General features: G+C 32.6%; 4 protein-coding genes across 5 annotated transcripts; 3 read left to right on the top strand and 1 right to left on the bottom strand.

Moving 5' to 3' along the window:
• The first annotated feature begins 1683 nt into the window (after positions 1 to 1683).
• On the top strand, positions 1684 to 6568 carry LOC146911658 (tubulin gamma-1 chain). The gene is made up of 12 exons (XM_085726142.1): positions 1684 to 2008; positions 2095 to 2295; positions 3389 to 3500; positions 3868 to 4268; positions 4462 to 4515; positions 4590 to 4694; positions 5201 to 5275; positions 5377 to 5421; positions 5593 to 5721; positions 5852 to 5956; positions 6034 to 6111; positions 6377 to 6568. Exons 1-11 carry the CDS (start codon positions 1880 to 1882, stop codon positions 6100 to 6102), a joined length of 1425 nt encoding a protein of 474 aa, XP_085582268.1. The 5' UTR covers positions 1684 to 1879; the 3' UTR covers positions 6103 to 6111; positions 6377 to 6568.
• A 1544-nt stretch (positions 6569 to 8112) lies between these two features.
• On the top strand, positions 8113 to 11115 carry LOC146911657 (N-terminal acetyltransferase B complex catalytic subunit NAA20). Its single transcript, XM_085726247.1, has 7 exons — positions 8113 to 8344; positions 8440 to 8539; positions 8612 to 8702; positions 8782 to 8914; positions 8995 to 9064; positions 10723 to 10783; positions 10884 to 11115. The coding sequence occupies exons 2-7, from the start codon at positions 8462 to 8464 to the stop codon at positions 10973 to 10975; spliced, it is 525 nt and encodes a 174-aa protein (XP_085582373.1). The 5' UTR covers positions 8113 to 8344; positions 8440 to 8461; the 3' UTR covers positions 10976 to 11115.
• A 617-nt stretch (positions 11116 to 11732) lies between these two features.
• On the bottom strand, positions 11733 to 15589 carry LOC146911656 (mitochondrial carrier protein MTM1-like). 2 transcript variants are annotated; one of them, XM_085726245.1, is made up of 10 exons: positions 15439 to 15589; positions 15291 to 15368; positions 15124 to 15198; positions 14645 to 14720; positions 14321 to 14491; positions 13802 to 13898; positions 13557 to 13648; positions 13312 to 13461; positions 12418 to 12476; positions 11733 to 12271 (listed from the first exon to the last, which is right to left on the bottom strand). In XM_085726245.1, the coding sequence occupies exons 3-10, from the start codon at positions 15147 to 15149 to the stop codon at positions 12136 to 12138; spliced, it is 807 nt and encodes a 268-aa protein (XP_085582371.1). In that variant the 5' UTR covers positions 15150 to 15198; positions 15291 to 15368; positions 15439 to 15589; the 3' UTR covers positions 11733 to 12135. The 2 variants fall into 2 exon arrangements, with proteins under 2 accessions (XP_085582371.1, XP_085582370.1); XM_085726244.1 differs by having other exon boundaries at positions 14645 to 14704.
• A 5657-nt stretch (positions 15590 to 21246) lies between these two features.
• On the top strand, positions 21247 to 23223 carry LOC146911655 (two-component response regulator ARR10-like). Its single transcript, XM_085729535.1, has 6 exons — positions 21247 to 21349; positions 21865 to 22017; positions 22104 to 22234; positions 22391 to 22490; positions 22742 to 22818; positions 23065 to 23223. The coding sequence occupies exons 1-6, from the start codon at positions 21247 to 21249 to the stop codon at positions 23221 to 23223; spliced, it is 723 nt and encodes a 240-aa protein (XP_085585661.1).
• Positions 23224 to 25340: the final 2117 nt, after the last annotated feature.

Raw genomic sequence — 25340 nt, 5'->3', positions numbered from 1 at the left:
CACCCAACCCCACAGGCAGCCCCAGGGACACCACCTACCACAAAACCCTACCGATACAAACACAGGACGGGCTGCACCTCCCACTCATAGAGAGAACAGGGACTAGCAGGGCAATTTACCTGGAACCAAGAAGCAAACCACTGGCTCCTCTCGAAGAACACCATCAGTAAAGATAAGGTCATTCCGGGATGCCCAAATGGTCCAGATAACAACATGTCAAACAAGAAGCAAACCTAACCTAACTCTCCTCCCCCCTCCCAATCCCGTAAAGGCCTGAAACTGCTGGGCTAAGCCCCAAAGGCATCACAAACTCCCAACCCAGCCAACGAGACACCTGATACCACACCGGGAAAAAAGAAGGACAAGAAAGGAACAAGTGCACCGAAGACTCCGATGACCCAGCACAGAAAACACACCCCCTCCCATCGATAGGGAGCTGCACACCACGCCTAATGAGATTGCTACGCGACGGGATCCTATCAAGGAGAAGTTGCCAGGAGAAAACAATCACTTTAGACGGGGCCCAGGACTTCCAGGCAGCAGAGACCGTCTGCAAAACCACCCCATCGGGGATGCCAGCAGCCGGAATAGCCTTGATGAGATGAGAGTAGGCCGACTTCACAGAATAGCAACCATCGGAAAATGTCCTTTCTACAAGTGTATAAATGACTTAAATGACTAAACTTAAATGACTTGGTGCTAATAATAGTGTACAAATGTTTTTTCTACGAGTCCTTGTGGGTCTAAGACCATCCACAATGCAGCACCCCATTTGGGTGCTTAAATAGGTCCCAACTGTACACATCATTCGTTTTATAATTAATACGTAATAAGCACCCAATCTCTCCAACCCAGCACCTCAAAATAATTATTAATCGGGTCCCAGCAATAATTCTATATCATTACATTTTAACAATAATTTTTATACTCATTCATAATTATATAATTATTAAAAAAACAAACATTTTTATTTTATTTTTATTAATAATCAAGAAAAAGTTAAAACTTAAAAAAACAATATAACATGGATGATGAAAAATTGCATATTTTAAATAACAACTAATCTTGTTGACTACCATTCCCAAAGCGTTGCCAAATATGCTCCACAAGACCATGTTGAAGTTGAAGATGAGTTTGTCTATCTTGAATTTGTGCTCTCCTTTGTAGGTATGTGGCAAGAATTTGTGCTCTCCTTTGTGCTCTCCTTGCAACATCATTTTTTAAAATCAAAATAATACTTTGGTCAAAAAAAATATCAAAATAATACAATAATTAAATATATAAAATAAATAGAATTAATTGTACATGTGGGACCCATGAGTAATAGGAGAGAGATGGTGCCTATACAAGCACCCACCTTCATAAGCACCATATTCATTGGTGTCACAAATGGAGTGTTTATTTACCATGGTGCTTAATAGGGGAAAGGACTCCCCATTATAGATGGTCCAACTCAGTTGATAGAGATAATGCATATATAAGTACCAACTATAGAGAGAAAATAAAATGTTTTCCTTCGAAAATTAAGATAAAATGTTTTGAAAATAAAGAACTAATACAGTTTAGCAATTTAACCATGAAAATAAAAGAGGTGAAATAAAAAGTAGAATATTATTAAAAAGAAAAATGAAATAAAAAATGATTTTAAAGTAAGGAAAAAAAAAGAAAAAGAAAAAGAAAAGCAGAGTGCAATTTGGCGGTTGAAAAGTAGAGAGTGGTGGCGATGAAATGATTACTGAGTGTGAGCGAGTGAGTGTTAGTTAAGCATCCACTACTAAACAAAGAAATTCTTCAATTCTTCATCCATTTCTATTCTATTGTTAGTGTTATTTTTTTCATTTCAATTTCAAAAAGGTTGTTCCCTCCGAAACCCTAAAAAATGCCTCGAGAGATAATCACACTTCAAGTGGGACAATGCGGAAACCAGATCGGTATGGAATTCTGGAAACAACTCTGTCTCGAACATGGTATCAGCAAAGACGGCATCCTCGAAGATTTCGCTACTCAGGTTCACTCTCTCTCTCTCTCTCTCAACAACTTCTTCATGATTTTAGAGTACATATTTACTATTTTACCCATGCTCGCTGGCTGCAGGGAGGTGATAGAAAAGATGTTTTCTTTTATCAAGCTGATGATCAACATTACATACCCCGTGCTTTATTGATTGATTTGGAGCCAAGGGTTATTAATGGAATTCAAAATAGTGATTACCGTAATCTTTACAATCATGAGAATATTTTTGTTGCTGATCATGGTGGTGGTGCTGGTAACAATTGGGCTAGTGGCTACCATCAGGTATGCTTACTTTAATCCATCCATGTACCCGACCTCACTTAGTCGGATAAGACTTGATTGTTGTCGTTGACTAACTTCTGTGCAGTGTCAGCGATGCTCCATTTGTTTGTTATTTGTAGTTTTCTACATTTATAAAGATAATGTTTAAATGCATGTCACATACTTCATTGCTTGTGAAGACACTCGTCGTCACAGTTATGATTTTTGTTTTTGCACAGTTCTCAATAACATAAGTCTGGTAACTAGATTTTCTTTAGCATGCTAATGGTTTTGTAGTAATGTGCAACGAGACCAAGTTATTAAATATTCTACAAAAATAATGAGTCAGCAAAATTAGTAGTGAATGGACAGATAGGACTGAAGTTAGTCACAATTCCTGTAATCAAGGGAAGGAATATGTGTAAGGGCAAGGTGTATAAGAGAAGGAATAGAAATTAGAGAGGGTGTGAATTATGTGAGGATGGTTATTCTATTCTTCCTCTCCGATCTTTCTCCTCTTGGTTTCCTTCTTTATTTTTCCAGTTCTCCTTTATGTATTCAGTCTCTAGTGTCTTTTGCTTGTAAATTGGTTGCTATTCCTCCTTAGTTTATACACTGACTGGGAGTTGGCTTGACTTCTCGTATTCAATAAAACAGTAACAATTGTCTTCATTACAAACTTGATCCATTACACAATGCTTCACTTATAGTAGATTTCAAATTCAATCAATGACTCTGGTGTCTGGTCTATTGGAGCACTAACTGACATTTGATGATCATCGACAAATAATGCTTCACATGAAAAAACATAAAGGTTGAAGGGAGAACATTTGCCCTTGCAATTTTATTTATTATATAACTAGAAAGGCCTCAGATGGTCCGACAGGAACATCGTCAACCTTCCATAATACGGTAGTTTTTGTACAGTACCTGGTTTTGTGTTTTTTAAATGATTTTGCACATTATAATCCTGATAGATCACTCCATAGGAGTCTTAGTCAACTATTTTAAAATGTAAGGGAAGTTCTAGATGTGTGATGTTCTATGAGTGATGAGTTACATTTTTGGAATGTGAATCAATTGTGAACCTGTGTGGTTGTTAATATCTGATCAGGGAAAGAATGTTGAAGAAGACATAATGGACATGATTGACAGAGAAGCAGATGGCAGTGACAGTCTTGAGGGTTTTGTTCTATGTCATTCAATTGCTGGAGGGACAGGCTCAGGTTTCTTTCTTTCTTTTTTTCCTAGTATTTGCCTTAGGACATCATATAAGTTTCTTCATTCGCCCCCTTTAACTTTATTGAGAATTTGTTTAGACACTGCATCTTACGAACCGACAATTTGCTGGAAATTAATCTTACACTCAAGAGCGGAAATTGAACAGGGGGGGCTCTTTTTTTTAGCTTATCTCAGACTAAAATTGCTTTTAACGCATAATGGCTAAGAATTGGGATTCTTATTTATCCTTTGACTTCCTATATTTAAGATGGATAACCTCCGATTGCTTAAATATTTCTCACCTGTGTTTTTTTAAAATTATTTTTGCAAGTGTCGCGTGTATATTGAATGTTATTCCATTCATTTATGCAGGTATGGGCTCATACCTTTTAGAGACTCTGAATGACCGATACAGCAAAAAACTGGTTCAGACATACAGTGTGTTCCCTAACCAAATGGAGACAAGTGATGTGGTGGTCCAACCATATAACTCACTTTTGACACTCAAGCGACTGACTCTTAATGCTGATTGTGTTGTGGTTCTTGACAATACTGCACTTAATAGAATTGCTGTGGAGCGACTGCATTTATCAAATCCAACATTTGCTCAAACAAATTCCCTAGTTTCTACTGTGATGTCTGCCAGCACAACCACTCTTCGTTATCCAGGATACATGAATAATGACTTGGTTGGTCTCCTTGCCTCTTTGATTCCAACACCAAGATGCCATTTTCTAATGACAGGATATACGCCTCTGACAGTGGAACGTCAGGTGAGACCTTTGTGTCATTTTCTCCATAAAAATGATATTTCGAGCATCAAGATTTTTCCTAAATTTTTGTCCTGTAAAGATTCTGTTGTTTTGTTGAACTGGAAGCAATCTACAGAGAAACTACTAATTCATATCTCTCTTCCCCCTATTTTATATTTCCTCCGTAATCTGATCGGATGATATTTCCTTGCAGGCTAATGTAATTCGTAAGACCACTGTGCTTGATGTCATGAGGAGACTTCTGCAGGTACAGTGACTGCTTAAACAGCTAATCTTCAAATTAAATTACTTTGTGCTCTATTGACATTAAGTTCCTGGCAGGCAAAGAATATTATGGTCTCTTCTTATGCACGGACCAAAGATGCTAGCCAAGCTAAATATATATCAATTCTGAACATCATCCAAGGAGAGGTTGACCCAACTCAGGTAATGACAATATTTATGAAGCATTGATCATACTTCTGAAGTTTTCCATTTGTTAACTGAAACTGAGTTACAAAAGGATACTCACCATTCATTTGTTGAGCTCATTTGGTACCGTGGTATTTTTTAATAGAAGATGGTTTCTTTCTTAATAATTAACTGTATTAGAGCATTATTATGCACATGAAACTTTATATAATTTCTCTTTCAGCTTCTACTGGTGTTGCTTTGTGAAGCACGATTTCCTTCTTCTAATTAACGTCACATCTTTTGTTTCTGCTGTCACATCCAAGCAATCTTATACTCAAGTCAAAACCTTGAAAAATTGAAATTAATCTTCAACTGATGGTTGTGGAGCTTTTCTAGTCTCTCTAATATATGTATATACACTTTCAGTTGTGTTGCAGCTTGCTCAGATTGACTTGTGATATATGTATCATGTATCTATTATGTAAATATTTTACCCTTTCTAAACTGTATTATGATTTTAATGTTCTCTATGGATTTAGGTTCATGAGAGTTTGCAGAGGATTCGTGAAAGAAAGCTAGTTAACTTTATTGAGTGGGGTCCTGCTAGTATTCAGGTATGCGATCTGTGGCAAATCAATTTGAAATTACCACAGCTGCATACTTTTGCCTCTTTCATATTTAGTTTGATGACAATCTTATCTTGCTTTTCTGGTAGGTTGCTCTATCCAGAAAATCCCCATATGTTCAAACTGCACACAGGGTAGGACTCGATATTCTTTTTATTTCCGTCTTAATTTTTATGCTTATCTTGCCTTTCCGCATTACATCTGATTGCATTGGAGATAGTTTAACATATATTTTTAGGAATGGATTATTCTGAGGTTGGATAATCAAGAGTTAGTAATAACCTGTGTGCTTTGCTGTTTATTAGGTCAGCGGCCTTATGTTGGCTAGTCATACTAGCATCCGTCACCTTTTCAGTAAATGTCTGAGCCAGTACGATAAGTTGAGAAGGAAACAAGCCTTTTTAGACAACTACAGAAAGTTCCCAATGTTTGCTGTAAGTGTTCCAATTTCATATCAATATTTTCAGCACTGCTGTTGCTGCTGCATCTGTTCTGTACTTGGATGGCAGCATCAACATTAGATACTTGTCATTTCATCTGATGCTACCAATGACAATTGGACAGGATAATGACCTCTCAGAGTTTGATGAATCAAGAGACATTATTGAGAGTTTGGTTGACGAATATAAGGCCTGTGAATCCCCAGATTATATCAAATGGGGAATGGAGGTAGGTGCTTTTCAACCTCGCTTTTCATTTTTTTGTTTATCTTGCATACTGCTAATTTATATTTTTTCTTTGTATAGGATCCGAATAATATGATGACAGGAGAGGGCAGTGCTGCAGGATCACTGGATCCAAAATCAGTAGTATGAAGAAACCAAGTAAGATATTATTATTAGACCATAAGCAGGTTTTCTTCGAGTTTTAGATTTGTTTTTACTTTCTTCCCCTAGCAAGATAAATAAAAAATGAAATATGAATGTTAAATGTGGTCAGCATTTAGATTCGAATCAGTCAGAAACATTAGTTTACTTTCCTTCTAGGGTTGTGCTTGTGCCATTTGAATGTAATGTTGACGACTTTAACATCCTTTCTAACTCAAAATGAGCCATAAATGTCTAAGATTCTTGTGTACTTGACTGGCAGGTGACGAGCAATAAGGAAGTGGTTTTGTGGCGGATCTGATTATGAAAACTTTCTTTTTTGGATGGTTTGCGGTGTGATAATTTCAATTTTGTATTGTATTGTTTGTTTATCATTTGGACATCCGCCGTAGTACAGAATACCACTGTAGTTATTCGTTTTCAGTAATGTATATGGTTGGTTTGTTATTGGTCATTGCAATGTTGATATCCCAACAAATATCTAAAAAAATATGAACTATCATCGAAACTACTATTGACACGAAGAATGCTGGCAAGTGGCTGTGCCACACACCTTTTGAACATTCTTTCTTATACTTAGTCATGGCAGAGAAACCCATACTCGCGGTTACCCACCTGAACCAACTCTGATTTAACGGGTTTTTTCCGTTTTGATTGAGTTTGGGTATGAGTTTATGTTTTTCCCGAATTCAAAACACGGGTATGGGATGAGTATCGAGGATATAGGTACCCACATCGAACTCATACTTAAGAAAATTACTTTATTACTCGTTAATATTCCTATGTTATAAAATTTGCAATTGACATTTAAAGGAGCAACCAAATCATTTGGTTAAAGAAATGTTAAAATGTGCATATTGTTGGATAATGCATTATAACATTGCAAAAAACTTTTTTTTTTTGTTAAAAATATATTCACCATGAGGATGAGGATGAGGCGGGATTGCCATGCCTAAATACTTACTCTTTTATTAGATAAAATTTATGTATGTCCTACCACTCTATCTGGGATCCATTTTCAAAGTGCAGAACCCACTTAATAAAATGATTTTAATGACAATAAACAATCAAAATTAACCTCAATTTTTTTATAAAAAATCTTTAGATTTTAAAAAATTAATAAATCATTTTTTAAAGCCAAAACAAACACACCATAAATCTCTTTTAAATGGTCATGTAATTTATTTTTGTGGCGGTCAGAAACTTTGGTAGAGTCTGGAATGAACTTTTTAAGCTGGAATGCTTCATTATTATCCTATTTACTCATTTTATGTTAAGGAATTGTATTTGTGCAACTATTTAAAAACAATTTTTAAGACAATTCCTTCATACTTCTTTTCATTCATATCTGTCTCTCTCTTTCCCTCTATCTCATTCTATTGTTTCTGTTTCAAAAAATAAACTTTTTTTTTTTTTAATAATTAGTTGAATAAGTAAAACTAACCCACATAAATTATTATCGAGGAAAGTCAAATTTGAAATTTTGAGAGGAATCAATGTTAAGCCAACATCACCTAAACAACTAAAGTAAGTAAAAATAAAATAAAATGGATAAAGTGCACTTTACGTCGTTTGAAAATGTTGCAATTTTAGCCCCCTATTAAAAAAAATGTAAAAAGTGACCTATGTTTAGGAAAATATGCTCTTTTGGTCCCTAATCTTAACAAAAAGTTGTGATTATGACCCATTTTTTGAGACACCTGGCGTCTTCTTTGCTATGTTGGGACGAAAGGGCCAAATTTTCATTTTTTTTAATAGGAGACCAAAATCGCAACATTTTCAAACTTAGGGGGCGAAAAGTGCAGTTCAATGATAAAATGTTGATTCAAAAGTTATTACAAAATAAATGTACAAATATCATTTTTTTTAAAATAAAATTATCATTTATTAATTAGATGAGGTCATAAACTAAAACTTCATTGTCCTCGTGAGCTTAGCTCAGTTGGTGTAGGAACAATGCATAATATATGCGGGGTTCAAATCCCGACCACAACCAAGAAAACTAAAGCTTCATTAATTATTAATATATAAAATGATTTATAAACTCTCACTAGTTTTTTTGTTTAGTTCGTTCTCATATCACAGCGATTGAATTAATATATAAAATGATTTATAAACTCTCACTAGTTTTTTTGTTTAGTTCGTTCTCACATCACAGCGATTGAAAGACAAAGACGCCTTCCATAACATCTTCGCCGGAGCTACTTCGCCTCTCCGTCTGTCTCGATTGGTCAGTTCATCCCTCTCAATCTCTTTCTCTTTCAATTTGAAATTTGAAACCCTTGATCTGATTTGTTTTGAGAATTTGTTTGTTTGAAATTGAAGGTGAATCTTTTCTTGATTGAAGATGACAACAATACGTAGGTTTTGCTGCAACGACCTTCTTCGTTTTACAAATGTCAATCTTGACCATCTCACTGAAACTGTATGTAACTACCGTTTCTCAACTCAATGGTATTTCACTTTATGCCTTCGTTCTTAATGTTGTTTGTTTCAGTTTAACATGTCCTTCTACATGACCTACCTAGCACGATGGCCCGACTATTTCCACCTCGCCCAAGGCCCCGGTAACCATATCATGGGTTACAGTAAGTATTCTTTCTTTCCCCCTTTTTTCTCTCTCGATTATATCATGTCATAATCAATTATATCATTAATGTAATGTAGTTATGGGTAAAGTTGAGGGGCAAGGAGAATCTTGGCATGGTCATGTTACTGCAGTAACTGTTGCTCCCGAGTATCGCAGGCAACAATTAGCCAAGAAACTAATGAATCTTCTCGAAGACATCAGTGACAACATGTAAGCCTTGCATATCTTTCTTTCATTTTTACTCTTTTAGAATTGGAGGTCTTGATATAAGTTATAATTGGATTTTGCAGTGACAAAGCCTATTTTGTTGATCTATTTGTGAGAGCATCTAATGCACCAGCCATCAAGATGTATGAAAAGGTAATCATTCTCTACTTTTCATTTCAGATTCTGTTAGATAGGTTTCTTAGTTAGACATACAGAATCATCAAGTAGGGGGATTCCTCATCTTCATGCTAATTCTTATTATCAATAAAACAATACCAGTTAGAGAAGAAAAAAGGTATAGACATGTAGTTTCAACACTCAGCAAATAAGCACAGTTATCTCGATTGCATTGAGAGGAATCTCAATCAAACGGGTTGTAGTGTTCTACTTCATGGCTTCATGTGCCGTTCCCTGTGATGTTACCCTCCACCATGAAAGAACTCTATTTTCAATATCCAAGCTAACATGTTGAAAAATCATAAGTGGTTTTGCTAGAGTTTCCACAAAATCTAACTTCTCATTAGACTATGAGTGCATCAAATGAGAACTGCCACCACCATCTTGGAGTATGGTAGCTGCAGCATAGTATAGAAGTTAAAGCAATTAATCATAGATGCCTTCTGTTTAAAAACTTGGGTAGGATATCTATCCCAATTTATTTCACTTTTTAGCTTATTTCTGCTGGCCATTTTGTGTACATTATACAACACAATACAATACAACAACAACAACCAAGCCTTATCCCATTGAGAAAGTCATTAAGTGCATAACCACAAACAAAGCCTTGTCCTACGGTGTTTTTTAGATAACATCTATAGCTGATTATAGATAACATCGACAGCCTTTTACCCTCTTATTAGTGCTTTTACAATTTTTCTTCACACGCCTAAGTTGAGACTCTGCCCTCTTTTCCATATTATGTTTCTATGTACTGCCTAACTATGTCCCCAATGCTTTCATTCATATCTCACTTTGTCTTTTGTGTTCACTCATTCATCATAACATTCTCATCTCTGCTATTTAAGCTTACTTTCTGGCTATGTAAATATTTTAAGTAAATAAATAATCTAAATATAATATAAATTTGAATACAACTGCGACCCCACTTAGTCAGATAAGGCTTGATGGTTGACTGATGAATTTGAATACAACTGTACCTAACAAAATCTGAATATGAAATACTAATTATATAAAAAAATAAAGAAACTTTACAAATAGCATCAAATGGCACAATAGTCGTGTTTTATGCTTTGAACCTATTAAACATAGGTTTGATTTTTTTAAAAAAAATTTACCTTCACTTTTCACAAGAAGTCGGTATATAATTTGTCATAAAACGTCTATTGAGATGAAATATTGTCTCAATGGATTGGGAGTCTTGCAATCGTCAAACTTAGCCGTTTTAACTTATAAAGTTGTAATTGGTTCAGGTGATTTGGCTAGTTCATGCGTAATCTGGAATTGCAAGCTGGTTTGGTCTGATTTTGCAAACAACGGACAAAACAAAATTTTCAGATTGTGGTTTTTTGGTTCTTCATTACTTTGTCCCACATCAGTTGGATAATAATACAATTAAATTAAGGGCATGCTATTTATAATAAAATTCATAATCATAAATAGCATGCCCTTAATTTAATTGTATTATTAAATTAAGGGCATGCTATTTATGATTATGAATTTTATTATATATTAAAATATAATGTCATTGTAAATTGAATGTTGGATTAGGATATGTTTTCTTCATTAGATTAGGATTTTTTGAGTCTAAAGCCTGAATTGCTAACTAATTCTTTTCCTATTTGACATCTTAGCTTGGCTATGTGATTTATCGACGAGTGCTACGCTATTATTCTGGGGAAGAAGATGGATTGGGTATGGTTCCATGTTTTTGTTTTTACTTCATCTCTTATTCTCTTTAAACAAAAGTCTGTGTCACTATTTATTGGTTCTCATTTTTACCCTTTATTTTCAGATATGAGAAAGGCATTATCTCGTGATATTGATAAGAAGTCCGTCATCCCTCTTAAACGACCTGTCACTCCTGATGAGTTAGAGTACGACTAAATTTTCATTTTATGAAACTATGTTGTTGTTATTGCAACTATGTTGCATGAGGTTATTTTGTGCCTTAAAGCAAATATATTGATTATTTATTGTATGTTATATTTTGTCCTACTATTAATGAAACTCATTTGAAATTTAAAGTAGTGTCCCTGTTGGAAGTCGTCTTACTATTTTAAAAGCTTAACTACGTACGTTTAGAAGTAAGCCCTATGGTTACTTGGTTGGTTTTGAGCAGGGGCCAACGTAGGTGCATGTCTCTCATGATCATTTAAGTTAGATGTTTGTGACAAACTACTTCCTAAGTTTTTATGTAACAAAGTCCGTTCAGTTATAAAATGTTTACATTGTTTCCATTTTTTCATCAAACTCCGTTAAAAGTGATACTTACGTACATTTTCTTGTTTCCGAATTCAAACTTAATTTTATATAAATATTTCATCAACAACATTATAAATCGAGTAATCAATCAATTTCGTTTCAAACCAAGAATGAATAATACACTTATATATCATAATTTTGAGAATAATAAATTTAGACCTACCAACTTAGCATCAAACAGTTACATAATCACTTTTTAAACGAGATTGGTGAAAAGAGGATAATGATCCAAACATTTTAGGAGCAAAGCACCAAAGTGAAATCCCTTGGTCTCCGAGAAAGTTATTGTGTTACATTATTATTTGATCTTCCGTAATGTTCACAGATATTTAATATTGGGAGTTGGATGCGTGATAACTAATAACTCAAAATATAAAAATTGTGTGAACTCCTATTTTTTTTTTTACCAAAATAAATAAATAACCTGTTTTTGCTACACAAACTTATCACATTGCTGTTTAGGGCTAGCTCTGTCTCAACTCTCAATTGTAATTTTGAATAATGACACTCATTAACTTTCCTCATAAGGTTACAAATGTAATAAGGAAAATTGAACCCTATCCAAAGAAAAACTAGGCATGAAAAGGACTGTTACTGGTTTATTGGCAGATGCCCATTGCCGAGTGTTCAGTTGCATCTTGAGTTCTGACTTCTTGCGATGTCAGGAACGTATTCTGAAGCTGAGACAATGTGTCTTTGATGCAATCAATTATTAAGCTAAGTTTAAAAATGGAATTAGAAGACCTCTAGAAAATAGCCTGGCTGATGAATGCAAGTATCTTCTATGATGAAGTTGATTGTCTATGATTTAAGGCATACTTGACAACTTCGTAAAAGGAGACAACTATGCCAACAGATGGACCAGCACGACCTACACGGGGAGCAATGCCGGTAAATAACCCCCTAAATCCTCCATCCCTGTCCCAAGAAAAGTGAAAAACCCAAAGTCAGTCCAAAGTCTATGCCCTAAACGACTCTCTTAATTTTTGTCAAGAAATAACATAATCTACAATGGATAAATCTAATGATATCATACCAATATCACTTCAAAAATAATGACATACCTCCAAATTTCAAGCAATGTTGTTCTTGTAGTCATCTTTAATGCCCTTTCAGGATCCTTCTGGGAATATTAAAAAGAGACCATTTTTTAGCAAAAAAGTATGGAACATCCCTAGAAAATTGTGCTCCTAGCCCAGTCATCACATGATTACACTATGCTCTAATGTTTAAACTTACTAACCGAAAATTATGCAAGTTTTGTTCTGTATAATGTACCAAGCCTACAACAGTTTAACAATGCCCAATTCTAACTATATCACACTTCTGCACAATTTTTCATTCAACTTGAAGCCCAATGTGACAAATTCATGCATAATATTCTCCAAAAATGTAGTAAGATTGTTAAGGCAACTCTACAAGTTGATCTGTTTAATGAACCATACCTATGAAAGTTTAGCTGTGCATAATTATCCTAACTGTGTTGGCAGTGTGCACAATTTTTCATTCAATTTGAAGCCCAATGTGACAAATTCATGCATAATATTCTCCAAAAATGTAGTAAGATTGTATAAGGCAACTCTACAAGTTGATCTGTTTAATGAACCATACCTATGAAAGTTTAGTTATGCATAATTATCCTAACTGTGTTGGCAGTGTGCACAATTTTTCATTCAATTTGAAGACCAATGCCATATCCTAAAGCAGAATATCTCCAAAAAAGTTGAAAGTTTGTAATATTTGTATATACAGCACATTCATGAACAATATTCTGATGTCAGAATCTTAGCTCCACCGATTTTAAGGACGAAAACGAAATTAAAATGTGGGAAATTTGACTCTTGTCAGTGGCTAATAATACATTTTTTTGTGTGATTATTATATTTGACTTCTGGGCAGGAAGTAAGGTGAGTGAAATGCATGTAAAATTATCACTAAGAGCAAGGTTCTACTCTAACCTCTATCTGTCGTCGGGTTTTTGCCACGTCCAGCGGACACGTGGCAGCTGATGCTAAAGTTCCTGCTACAAAACCAGCAGAAAAATTAGCCCCAAGGACAGCTGTGGCACTTGCTTCTTCACCAACAAATCCAAGAATTTTTTTCCTTATCTGCAAATAGATCCAACTCAATACATGCACTAAGAAATATTATAAAAAATAAGTAAAATTGACTTATTCATTTCATAAATATAATAAAATCTTACCGGCTCAAGGGTTGACCAGCAAATTGCAGAGTATGGAACATCCCTAGAAAGTTGTGCTCCAAGCCCAGTCCACCAGAAACGGTACCTGTGTACTATTTAAACAATTTAATCAAAGTAATTACTATTGAGGCAGCCAAAAGAACATAGACATCATACAATGCAACAAAAGTAAACTCAAACTTGTTTTAACTCAGAAGGAAAACAGAGAAAGATAAATCAGAGAGATGCAACGAGTATACACTTACAGTTTTGAAGAATACTTGTTCCCTTGTCTGGGTTGATGACTCCAAGTAATGTCTTCCATACACCTGGAGGTTTGTCGCCTTGTGTTACTCTAAATGCCTAAGAACGGGAGAAAACATGTGAGATAAAGTCAATAAGTTAACTGGAAAAACCACATAACATAATTTCCTTAGAGAAGTAATTATAAAGAAACCACAGCGTTGTATTAGTATAGGAAGATCTTCCATTAGTTGCTTTTATTAGTGTGTGTGTGTGTGTGTGTGTGTGTGTATAAAGGCATTCTCTTATCTATACATTTGTACTTTTTCTTCATATTTTCAGGTAATAGGACATATTCTATTTCCTTGATTTTAGGATAGCAATTAATAGAATCTACCCACATTAGTCTACAAATTGCAAAATGTCGTTGTAGTTTGTACACTGTCAATCATATCTTATATGATATCCAGTCAATTTTCTCTCTTCACTTCATGGCAAATTATGCAATGCATCAAAATTTTAGCATAGATTTTTTTTTTTACCTGCATGCGAGTCCTTGCAAGTTCTACAGGATAACAGGAAATGCAAGCCAATGAGCGTGCAAGTGATCCTGCTACTAATGGAACATAAGGCGTTAAATTTGGAGAATTTTGAGTTGTATACTCCTCCATAAAGTTGCGGAAAATATCATAACAAGGCATATAAATTCCAACCTATTTGACAGGAAACACACCCAGACCATCAGTAGACTGTATATAACTAAATGTGTGCTGAACATGCAAAATTGTAGAACCAAAATGAACAGTATAATCATTCCTCAAAAGCAACACACATGAAAAAAATTCAAGACAGAAAAGATAGCTTACACTTGGCATGGCCAATGCCAAACTAGCATTTGTGCCTCTCCACAATCTGGTAAATCCTTCCTGCATAAATTCACTCCTGTGAACCCTCTTAATAGTAAGTAATTATTATGTTGAAATGAAGAAAGCAACTAGGAATAAAAGTACACTCAAACAATGAATGATTTAACAATTCTTATCCTACATGTTCCCTTTTATTTAGGGTGCTACAGCCTAATATTTTCAAAAACAGGTTTTAAAATTCCAAACAGGTCCATATTAGCCCAAATATATTTGTAACCAGAAATAAGTTCAGATATCAAAACCTTTCCATATCTCCTATAAACTTAGGGGTAAACCCTGATACTCCCCCTTCTCTCTAAGATGGACGAATGCTATTAATTTGTATCGCAGTTGGAAAGTGTCGTGTCGAACACTACTTGATATTAATCCAGTACATTCTAGAAGATTGTCTCCTCTATCAGTTTACAACACGAACTAACCTGACGTATAACTTTGTAGAGTACATCTATCGTCCCTTTATATGCAGGTGTAGTACATTTGATATTGTTTAAAACCTGAAAACAAAAAAGTATTGAAAACCGCAAATATAGTATTGAATTGAAATAGAAACAAAAAAAAAAGAAAAAAGAAAGCGTGAATTATTTACAGTGTTAGTTTGAAAAGAAGGATGAATTTGATAAACGTCATGGTAAGGAACTCCAGCAGCTTGCGATTGAAGTCTTGTCTGAAATAGAAAAATTGGATGAATTTGAAGAAGAATTGGATTGATTGAGGAAGGTAGAAAGGGTAGGTACCTTGGCGACGTCGAGTGGATTGACGATGACGGCGGAGATGAAAGCGGCGCCGGCGGCGGATAAAGCGCGTTCAACGATGGTTAATTGCGCGTCGGAATTGGAATGTGCTTGCAACGACGACATTCCAGGTTTTTTTATTTAAGAATCGAACAAGGAGAATGAATGATTCAGATTATATATAATTATTTTTGTGGCGTCAAAATGACGGTGCGGCGCCAAACAATGTCGAAATCCTACACTTTCACGTTTTTATTTTTTTTTCCCCTCTCTATTTTACCCATATTTTACAATAAAAGAAATATAATTAAAATTTTATTATTTTACCCATATTTTAGAAGAAAATAAATATAAATTAAATTTTATTAAAAGTTCAAAGGTTCCATTAAAAGTTTATTAAAAGTTCAAAGGTTCCATTAAAAGATTAGTACAACATTTTAAATATTTTTTAAGTTTCCGTGAGCTTTGTTCAGTCGGTAGGCACAATATACAATAGAGTTTTGGCTAGAAAACACCCATGAATGTGTCTTTTTGTCTTAGCATTTTTTTTAATTTTTTTTTTCTTTCATTTGGTATCTTTTTCTTCTTGATAATATTAACCTAAAATAAATAAGAAATAAGTTAGACTTGCCTAACTTTACATTTTTTTTTTGAAAAGGTGTTGAATTATTTTCCCTTTTCTTTTTATATGGGGTTTTTTTTTAATATTTGTCCTTTTTTTAATATTTATCATTGATGAATATTTTCGGTCAAAAAAAATCATTGATGAATATTTGTCTTGAATTTTATTTAAAGTAATGGTGAAGAATATTAGTCTTGTGTTATTTTTATTTTTATCTCTTGTTTATCTTTTTATGTATCAATAACAATATTATTCAGTTAACTTTTTCAATATTTATTAGTGAATTTATATATATGAGTTTTGCTAGAAGCCATCTATGAATGTGTTTTTTAGCAATCCACATCTCAAGGTGTGATTTCCACTTTTTAGTAATAACTTTGCTAAAAAACACCTTCATAAAAATTTCAATCGGTGTCTTTTAACAAATGCTCATAGAATAACTTGCTAAAAGACACCTTCATAAAATATGTCTTCTACCAAAACCCCATATATATATATATATATATATATATAAAATTATATGTCCCGTGTTTTTTTTATCTATCAGTGTCTTGTGCTTTTTAATATTCATTAGTGAAAAGTATTAGTCTCGTTTTTTTTTTTATATTTATAGGCATCAAATTTTTGTCTCATGAATAATGAATTAATGAAATTTATGTATCCTAGCTTATTTTTATTCTGAATAAGTTGTTTAAGAAATTGATTTTCAGAGTTTGGTACTATTTGTTTTTGAATGAAATCATTGTAATGTTTTTGTTAAGGAAAATGTGAATCGATGAAATGAAACTATTTTTTTAACAGCTTATTAATTTTATTTCATACATCAAATATTATCTTATATTTTATTGTTCTCTCTAATGTTTATAATTCAAACTCATAAATCGCTTCAATGTCAATTTTTTGTGTTAAAAAACTTTTTTATATTATACATGTTATAATAATTGGATAAACATTCAGATTTTTCTTGTTTTAATAATTGACTTTTTCTTGACTGATTTTTTTTTTGAACTTTTCTTTCATTATGTTAATTTAATATAATTCCTTTTTTTTTTTAAAAAAAAATTTGACTTTAACAAAATATTTAATTGTTAGTGTAAGTTTTGTCATTTGGTAAGTCATAAATGGTAGTAAGTGGAATTTAAGTTTTAAAATTGTAAGAGTTATTTTTAGGAGATACTTTCTTAAAATCTTTCATGATTCCATTCCACCTCTAAATATTTTGAGCTATACCAAAAGCTAGTAAAATAGACCACAATCATAATCGTGGATGCAACCTTCCATTCAAATAGTGAGACGGACATTCTCTTATTGCCACTCCTTTCACAAATAAGTTCATGGTACCCTCCTGAATCATGGTTATTATGACACAAACTTAGTAACTCTTTCATCTTGCATGTCAATCATGGTAGTCATAATCGGGATTTTAATCGTATAATCCTACTATTTTACGATTAATATGCCTTGAAGGATCATGACTACACCCAAAATCCTAAATTAGTGAAATCCTGTATAATCACTTGCGTTAATCGTAAAATTGTAAAATCCACCTACATTTAAGCATTATATAGTTTTTTTTTGGAAAATGCTACTTCTCAAGAAAAATAGCTTCAAGAATTTTTCAAGAAATAGTTGGCAAATTTTAATTGGATGATTTATTTGTCCACTTCCTATTTTTCAGCCACACCTCCTTGTATTGTGGCAAATAGTGCATTGTGATTGACTATTCTTTATTCTTGAAGAATTCTTGATGTTATTTTTCTAGAGATATAACATTGCTCTTTTTTTTTTTTAAGCATTATATAGTTGCCGACTTGAGTTTTATTTAGTTGTTTTTGATACTAGTTTTTTTACTAGTTTTAGTTATGCTTGAGAATTACGCAACTATGTTATGTTGTGTTAGTTATGCTTATGAACTTTAACTTAATTACGTATTTAAAGTGTTCTTTTTCCTACGTATGCTATTTTATACGTATATGTGTGTATTTGAGTTTTATGAATTTTGTATAATCCTAGAATTAATGTAACGATTTTACGATTTGCGACTTTAACTCCCCTCATTGATTATACGTAAAATCCGGATTTTGACGACCATGATGTCAATAGCAATGTTGTGAAGTAGGCAACAAACAAGAACAATCCTCGACAACATATGTTTGTCATGTCAAGCGATGCCTATGTCGCGGAACTTCATGCTACTTGCTATGATTGTTCTTATGATCAAGCCATACAGTACACCAATGTTCGGATGCAGGTAAACACATTGTGATATGAGTAGAATCAACGATGTCATAGCAAGTTGAGAAGCCTTGTACTTTCTCTGATTTCGACTTGATTAAATTCATTTCCTCGTGTCAAAGGCCATTGTAGGCGATGAAATCCTCTCTCTTCCACGGATTAAATCTCTGGGTGTGACTAGCGAGTGCCCGATCCTATTCTTCTTAGTGCCACGGCCACATGGTCAAATAAAGGCATTAGATTTCCGTTTGTAAATGTGAAATACGCTGATTTTGTCGTTACATCATCCTGGACAAGTGAACATGGATACTCGAACTGGCTTCTTAAAAAAAACATGGGTCCTCGAACGTCTATCTTGAGATTTTTGGTGGAGACTAAATTTTAGTAAACATGTTATGGTTTCAGTAAATGGATTAATTAAAGCCACAATGATGATCGTGTTTCACATGGAAGAACCATCTTAAAACTATTCAAATCAGTAAAATATTTATGGAAATAGAACACATCAAGCAAAGTCTATTACAATGGTCTGTTCCTCAAACAAAGGCAGGAACCAACTAAGTTCCCCAAAGATATATGTTATGTGATGCTTGCTGCTATGTGTTATAATTAAGCTTAAATTAACCACTTAAGCATAACATAATGTGTAGAATTATAACGAAAGATAATAAAGTTCTTCTGAAACACGTAATCTAGAGATCAACATTCTTAAATGGAGGACAGGGTAAAGGGGGAATATATACATATCTTTATTTTAAAACATGAGATTAAAATACTTTAGCATGAAAACATTTGCATACTCTAGAAAAATAAACCTGACATTAGACCTCATGTAAAGTAGAAAGCACAAACAGATCAAACTCAAGAACAAAGCATCTCAACCTCCATTGAAATTTACCATACACCGTCAACAATGTACTATGTGGTCTCCAAGGTGTAACTCAAGTGGTTAATTCAATACACTCGAAGGGGTTTCAAAATGAGGTTCAAGGTTCAAATTTTAACCGCGAACATTTGCCTATAAAAAAACTAACGACAATCAACTTTTGAAAGTTAATCATAATACAATTAGGGTTTCCTAATAACATCAACAAGAGCAATGATTAGTTGAAGAGAAGAGTATTTGCTTAAACATGCAAGAAAGGAGACAACTTTAATGCAAGAATGAACAAGCCTAAGGTATAACTAATTTAGGGTGAGTGATTGAAAATTCAAGCAGCAACAACGTTAAGACATGTAGGATTGTTTTTAAGACAATGCGGCAACAAGTGTTGAAGGACAAAGATACAACTCTCTCACGGTTCCACAATAAGCGGACCATTTGTAAAAAATGTCTCAAAAATGAATCATTTTAATTAATATATTAATTCTATTCTTTCAAATTCTATTAAGCTAGTTAGCAGGGGCGGAGCCACCACCCGGCAAGCCCGGGCACTCCCCCGGGTTCAATCGATGTTTTTTTCATATTTCGCCCAACCCAATAGTCCATTTACCCATTCAATTTTTTTTGGGCAAACTCAATATTTTCACACGCGCGCGCACAAGAATTCTTGACTATAATTTTTGCCTAGGCTCTACAAAATTCTTGGCTCCGCCACTGCTAGTTAGCTTGTTAGACCAGCCTATAAGCATGTTAAAAGAAAATGTGTTTGGAAACCATTCTTCTTTCACTAGCTTATAGTTTTTATTGATATGCTATTTTAATTAGCGTTTGAACTTATAACTTATAACGTTTCATTTTTTCTTCAATTTTTAAAATTTGATATTATTTTTTATTAATAAAAACTACCCACTTAAAGAATTAAAACTTCCCACGTTATGCTTAATTTTTTTTGGTGGTGATATATTTTTTTTTGGTGGTGACGTTATGCTTAATTTTTATGAAAAAGCTATCTACTTAAGGAATAAAAACTGTCCACATTATGCTAGAAATTATTTTTGTCAAATAGTCTTGTAGCTAGAAATTTACATATTAAGGTGAATAAGTGGGGTGTCCGATATTCAAATTCCGACTCCTACATATATAATGCAATGTTCCTAAAAACCGACTTAAGTTCACAAGGACATCTCATGCTGTTTTTTGTTTATTTTTTTTATTGCTCCAGTTGGTTGAAATATCGTCTTTACCTTACGAAACTGTTTTCAGACACAATCTTTACACGTTCAATAATCAAGAGATGTCAAGTTTAGTTTAGAAAATATACAACTATTTTTGAGTTCTCTTATAGAAAAAATGATTGAGTGACAAATCAATTTCTTTTAGTAGAAATAAGTTAAAGAGTCGTGCAAGTAAATTCAAAGATACGTTTTTTTTTTTCCTCGCGAACTTAGCTCAGTTGGTATGGACAATGCATAATATATGCAAGGTCCGGGGTTCGAATCCCGACCACCACAAAAAAAAAAGATACGTTTATTTTTTTTATTTTTGAAAGATCAAAGATACGTTTTTGAAATTGATTCAAAAAGATATATTCTGGATTTAAATAAAATCAAATATATGGTTTTTTTTTTCTTCTGACCAATCAAATATATGGTTTTGAAATTGTTTTGAAAAAGGATATATTTTGGATTTAAATAAAATCAAATACATCTTGTCAAAAAAAAATCAAATCAAATACAGTGTTTTTAAGGAGTCAAATATATGGTTTTGAAATTGGTTAAAAAATATATTTTGGATTTAAATAAAACCAAATATATGGTTTTGAAATTGTTTCAAAAGATATATATTTTATTTAAAAATATCTAAGAGGTGCACATAAGTGAGTCTATAAATACAACTCGTAAGGTGCTTAATATCGTATCACTTTTTAGAAACCTTAACCGCAAAAACAAAAAATCATAGTCTCTCTCTTTGCATTCTTTTGTGAGGGAAATCTTTCTTTGCATTCTTGTGTTTCTCTTTGCAAACAAAAGTTCTTACTTAGAAATCAATTTTTTCCCGTATCTTTCATAAGATGAATGATGAGTTTCGAATTGGAATGAATATTCTTGCTGTTGATGATGACAGAACTTGTCTCAAGATTTTGGAGAGACTTCTCGAAAGGTGTCAATACCATGGTATGCTTCTTTTTCTTTTTTAAATATTAAAAAATTGTTTTTGACTATGAAGCAGTGACACGACATCATTATTAAATCGTAATCATAAGGGACGGTGTGTCGGATAACCTTAGATTAGAAGTGTCGCTGCTACAAAAGTTTTAGATTTGATTCTTTAGATCCTTTTGGCTAAGGCATTGTAATTAGAACGATAATGTTAACGGTTTCTTTTTCTTCTATTTTTTCTACATGTACGAATCAATTATATTAGTTTAGTCTTACATTTTCTTCGATACTGTTTAGGTTCTACTAAATTATATTTGACCGATCAAATTCTCTCAAAGATTGGACGTTTTTAAAGTTCACAGTTTTAAAAAAAAATCTTGTGTCTAATCTTTTGTGAACTTATGTTATTTTTTGGATTTCAAATATTTAACTGCATCCAAATTGTTGGATTCATTCGATGCAGGACATAATGTATCAATTATTTTTCCTTTCATAATGATATTAATTTTAGTTATAATTATTTGTTGCAGTAACCACTGCTCCAAGTGCACGAATAGCACTGAATTTGTTAAGAGAAAACAAAAACAATTTTGACCTAGTAATGAGTAATGTTCATATGCCAGACATGGATGGATTTAAGCTTCTTGAGCTTGTTGGACTTGAAATGGACCTACCTGTCATAAGTAAGTTATGCAATTCTCCAATCTTTTGTTACTGATACATTTATAACAAATTATCAAGTGTTTTAATTACAAAGTTTTGTTTTCAGTGTTTTCTGAAAATGATGATCCTAAGCTGGTTATGAAAGCAATTGATCTCGGTGCTTGTGATTATCTGCTGAAACCTGTTCAATTGAAAGAGGTGAAGATGATTTGGCAACATGTAATCAGAAAGAAGAAAATTAGCAAAAGAAGCAATCACGATGTGCCTAATTCTGATAGTGGAAATGGAATAGATTCAACTGTGACAAAAAATTCTGATAAAATTGAAAAGCCATCTAGAAAAAGAAAGGATAAGAATGAAGATGATGTTGAGGAAGAGAATGAGTATGATCATGAAAATGATGGTCCAACTGCGCCGAAGAAGCCTCGATTTCGTTGGTCCAATGACTTACACCACAAGTTTCTTGTCGCGGTTAACAAATTTGGCGTTGAAAGTATGTTCTTCCCTCTGCTTTCAATGTGCAAAAACAACTATCCTCAAATCTTTTATCTATTGCTATATTCGTCTTTATTTTTATCAAAGATGTTTGAGTAGGTTATAGCAATCCCAATGATGATATTAATATTATGATATGAAAACGAAAATTATACTTTGTTTTATTTGAAGATTTCCTCAAATACTCTTGCTATGACGTTTTTCAACATTGAACTGTGTTTCTCATTATAGTTGTTATTTTGTTTGCAGAGGCTAGGCCACAAAAGATTCTTAACTTGATGAATGTTGAAAATCTTACAAAGGAACATGTGGCCAGCCATCTCCAGGTATTTTTCTTTATCTCTTATGCTTTAGCTTTTTAAGCTATGAAGACAATCATGACAAAGACACGGATGCAAGACATGACATTGACACAATGACACTGCTATAAATTTATAAATTTTTAGTAATTAAATTAAATGTTAAATTAATTTCATGTATAGTGTCAAACACTAGACACACCTACCTAGTTTACATTTTACAAACACTTTAATTTAGGGAAATTTACTTGGTTTTTGTTTTTAAATCTGCAGAAATATAGACTAAAGTTGAAAAGTAGTAGTTATGGGAAAAACCATCGAGCTAATATGGTGGCTAGTGGTTCTGATACATCATCTCACTCAAGAATTGACACTCCTCCTAGGGTCAATATACATGGGTTGGCTACTCTTGATTTAAACAACTCCTTGTAAGTTTTCTTCGTGGAGTTAACCGAAGGGCTGCCATCGAAACAGGTAATAAAATTTATGCATTACTTAACCTATTTGTATTGTTGTTTATGTTTAACTCAATAAGAATGTGTTCAACTCAAAATTTGACTTGAGTTCGTTACGAACCTCTTTCTTAGTTTGAATCAACTTATTTAAATAAGTCTAGCATATTTGCTCGAATCATATAATCCAAAGGCCAATTTTTTATACACAAAAGAGTCAAAGATTTTAGATCTTTAAACTTTTGAATTATTATTTTTTGAAAACGCAAAGATCGAGTTAAAATAAAAGTTATTCAAACGTTTGAATTATTATTATTTGAAAAGATAAAGATGGTGTTAAAATAAAAGTTATTCAACCATTAGCCTTAAAGGATAGACATCGCTACAAAATGTATGTGTGTGTGTGTGTGTGTGTATATATATATATATATATAATCGAGTCAACTCATAATTCGAATTGAGAGAATTATATATTGTTCAAGTTCTACTTATTTAGTTAATGGTTATATATGTTTTTAGTCCTTATAATATACCAACTTTTCATTTTAGTCACTAAAAAATTTCTTCAACTTTTTGTCCCCAAAAATCTTCAATTTTGATCCCCCTTTTATGTAAACTCATAAGTATAGAATTCATATTTTTGAATAAAATTTTGCAAAAAAAAGTCTTTGTTTTAATCTCTCTAAAAATTTGCTTCGACTTTTGGTCCCTATAAAATTTTCAATCATTACTTTTGTTCCTTATTTTTAAGTCAACTCATGTATTTTTTAATGAAATTGTGCATAAATGTGTAGAATATTGTAAAAATCTCTCCCAAATATATATTTTTTTTAACAAAACATGAATTAAATATAAATTTTTAACCGTCAAAAATATAAAAAATCATATTTAATTCATGTTTTGTTAAAAAAAATTATTTATTTTTTTCCGGAAGAGATTCTTATATACTTATAGGACTATAAACATATTTAACCCTTTAGTTAATAAACTTAATATTTAACTCAAATTCATCCCATTTGATTCATAATCAAGTTAACAAATTGATTATCGAGTCGAGTTCCAACACATACATATATCGAATTGGCTCAGTTTATCGTTAGCTCTATGCGATGGTATCATTCATTTGGCTCAGTTTATTAGACATTTTTCTCTATTGCTTGCTGATAAATATTTCCTTCTGATGCAGGAACAATTATATGCTAATTTACTCTGGTGGGAAATCAAAGTCACACTAAGATAATTTCTTTTCCAAGTTCAAGAAGTACTTTTTTTTTTCTTTTTCTTCTTATTATTAGCTTATTAGATTATTTGCATCAGGTCATGCTTGTTAATGAATTTTATAGAATGTGACAAATTCTTCCTATACGTACTCTCTTTTCCAAGTGTTGTCTTTGTCATAGTTGCAGTTTCTATTAGATTATTTTTTCCATCAAGAATAGTTTTTTTCTCAAAATTTGTCTAAAGACATTGTAGTTAACTTCTAACATCAGTTAATAAACTAATCATTATATAAGCACATAAAATCTACATCATCAAGTGTTGTGAAAATATTTATTGGTGTTTTGCGAGAGCTGGTCCTAAGATTTTTAGTGTCCTGGACGAACTAATAAAATTGTGTCATTTTAATTATTTGAATGTCTTTCTTCTTGCATTTACAAGAGAAAAATCTCTAACAATATATAAAAGGAATACATGATTTTTGGGTTCTTCCCTCAAAAAAAAAAATACATGATTTTTGGGTTGAATTTTTTATTATTCTAGTTATACCCTTAAATAAATTTGCTTTTAAAAATGCTATATTTTTTGTGTTACTGAATAGGATAATAATTTTTATTATATTTTTTGTAAAGATAAACATAGTTTGTTACTATTTAAAAGTCACAAATATCTATACAAATAATTTTAGTAAAAATTAAAATTTCATAAAAAATATGCTTATAATTTGTGTGTGTTGGTGCACTAAAAAACGGAAAATGTTAACAATGTATTTAACAAAAACAATTACATTAATGGTAATAATTTTTATTTAATATCTTTAAACATTTGGTAATATTAACAATGTAATTTTTATATATAATTATTGTAATTAGGGTTGTT

Source organism: Medicago sativa, chromosome 7 (assembly GCF_051527215.1).
Source record: "Medicago sativa cultivar Bolivia chromosome 7, Bolivia_mono, whole genome shotgun sequence".
Lineage (NCBI taxonomy): Eukaryota > Viridiplantae > Streptophyta > Magnoliopsida > Fabales > Fabaceae > Medicago > Medicago sativa.
Note: the sequence above shows the minus strand (reverse complement) of the source record. Positions and strands in the feature narration are given on the sequence as shown.

Excerpts from the sequence above, each read along its gene's own strand:
- LOC146911658 (XM_085726142.1), top strand. The coding sequence starts at position 1,880 with ATGCCTCGAGAGATAATCACACTTCAAGTGGGACAATGCGGAAACCAG. Across the intron at positions 3,501-3,867 it reads TGCTGGAGGGACAGGCTCAG|GTATGGGCTCATACCTTTTA; the intron begins GTTTCTTTCTTT and ends TCATTTATGCAG. Across the intron at positions 5,422-5,592 it reads ATGTTCAAACTGCACACAGG|GTCAGCGGCCTTATGTTGGC; the intron begins GTAGGACTCGAT and ends GCTGTTTATTAG.
- LOC146911657 (XM_085726247.1), top strand. The coding sequence starts at position 8,462 with ATGACAACAATACGTAGGTTTTGCTGCAACGACCTTCTTCGTTTTACA. Across the intron at positions 8,540-8,611 it reads TTGACCATCTCACTGAAACT|TTTAACATGTCCTTCTACAT; the intron begins GTATGTAACTAC and ends TGTTTGTTTCAG. Across the intron at positions 10,784-10,883 it reads TGGGGAAGAAGATGGATTGG|ATATGAGAAAGGCATTATCT; the intron begins GTATGGTTCCAT and ends CTTTATTTTCAG.
- LOC146911656 (XM_085726244.1), bottom strand. The coding sequence starts at position 15,561 with ATGTCGTCGTTGCAAGCACATTCCAATTCCGACGCGCAATTAACCATC. Across the intron at positions 15,199-15,290 it reads CTTCTTTTCAAACTAACACT|GTTTTAAACAATATCAAATG; the intron begins GTAAATAATTCA and ends TTTTGTTTTCAG. Across the intron at positions 13,462-13,556 it reads GCTGGTCAACCCTTGAGCCG|ATAAGGAAAAAAATTCTTGG; the intron begins GTAAGATTTTAT and ends ATCTATTTGCAG.
- LOC146911655 (XM_085729535.1), top strand. The coding sequence starts at position 21,247 with ATGAATGATGAGTTTCGAATTGGAATGAATATTCTTGCTGTTGATGAT. Across the intron at positions 21,350-21,864 it reads CGAAAGGTGTCAATACCATG|TAACCACTGCTCCAAGTGCA; the intron begins GTATGCTTCTTT and ends TATTTGTTGCAG. Across the intron at positions 22,235-22,390 it reads ATGTAATCAGAAAGAAGAAA|GAAAATGATGGTCCAACTGC; the intron begins ATTAGCAAAAGA and ends GAGTATGATCAT.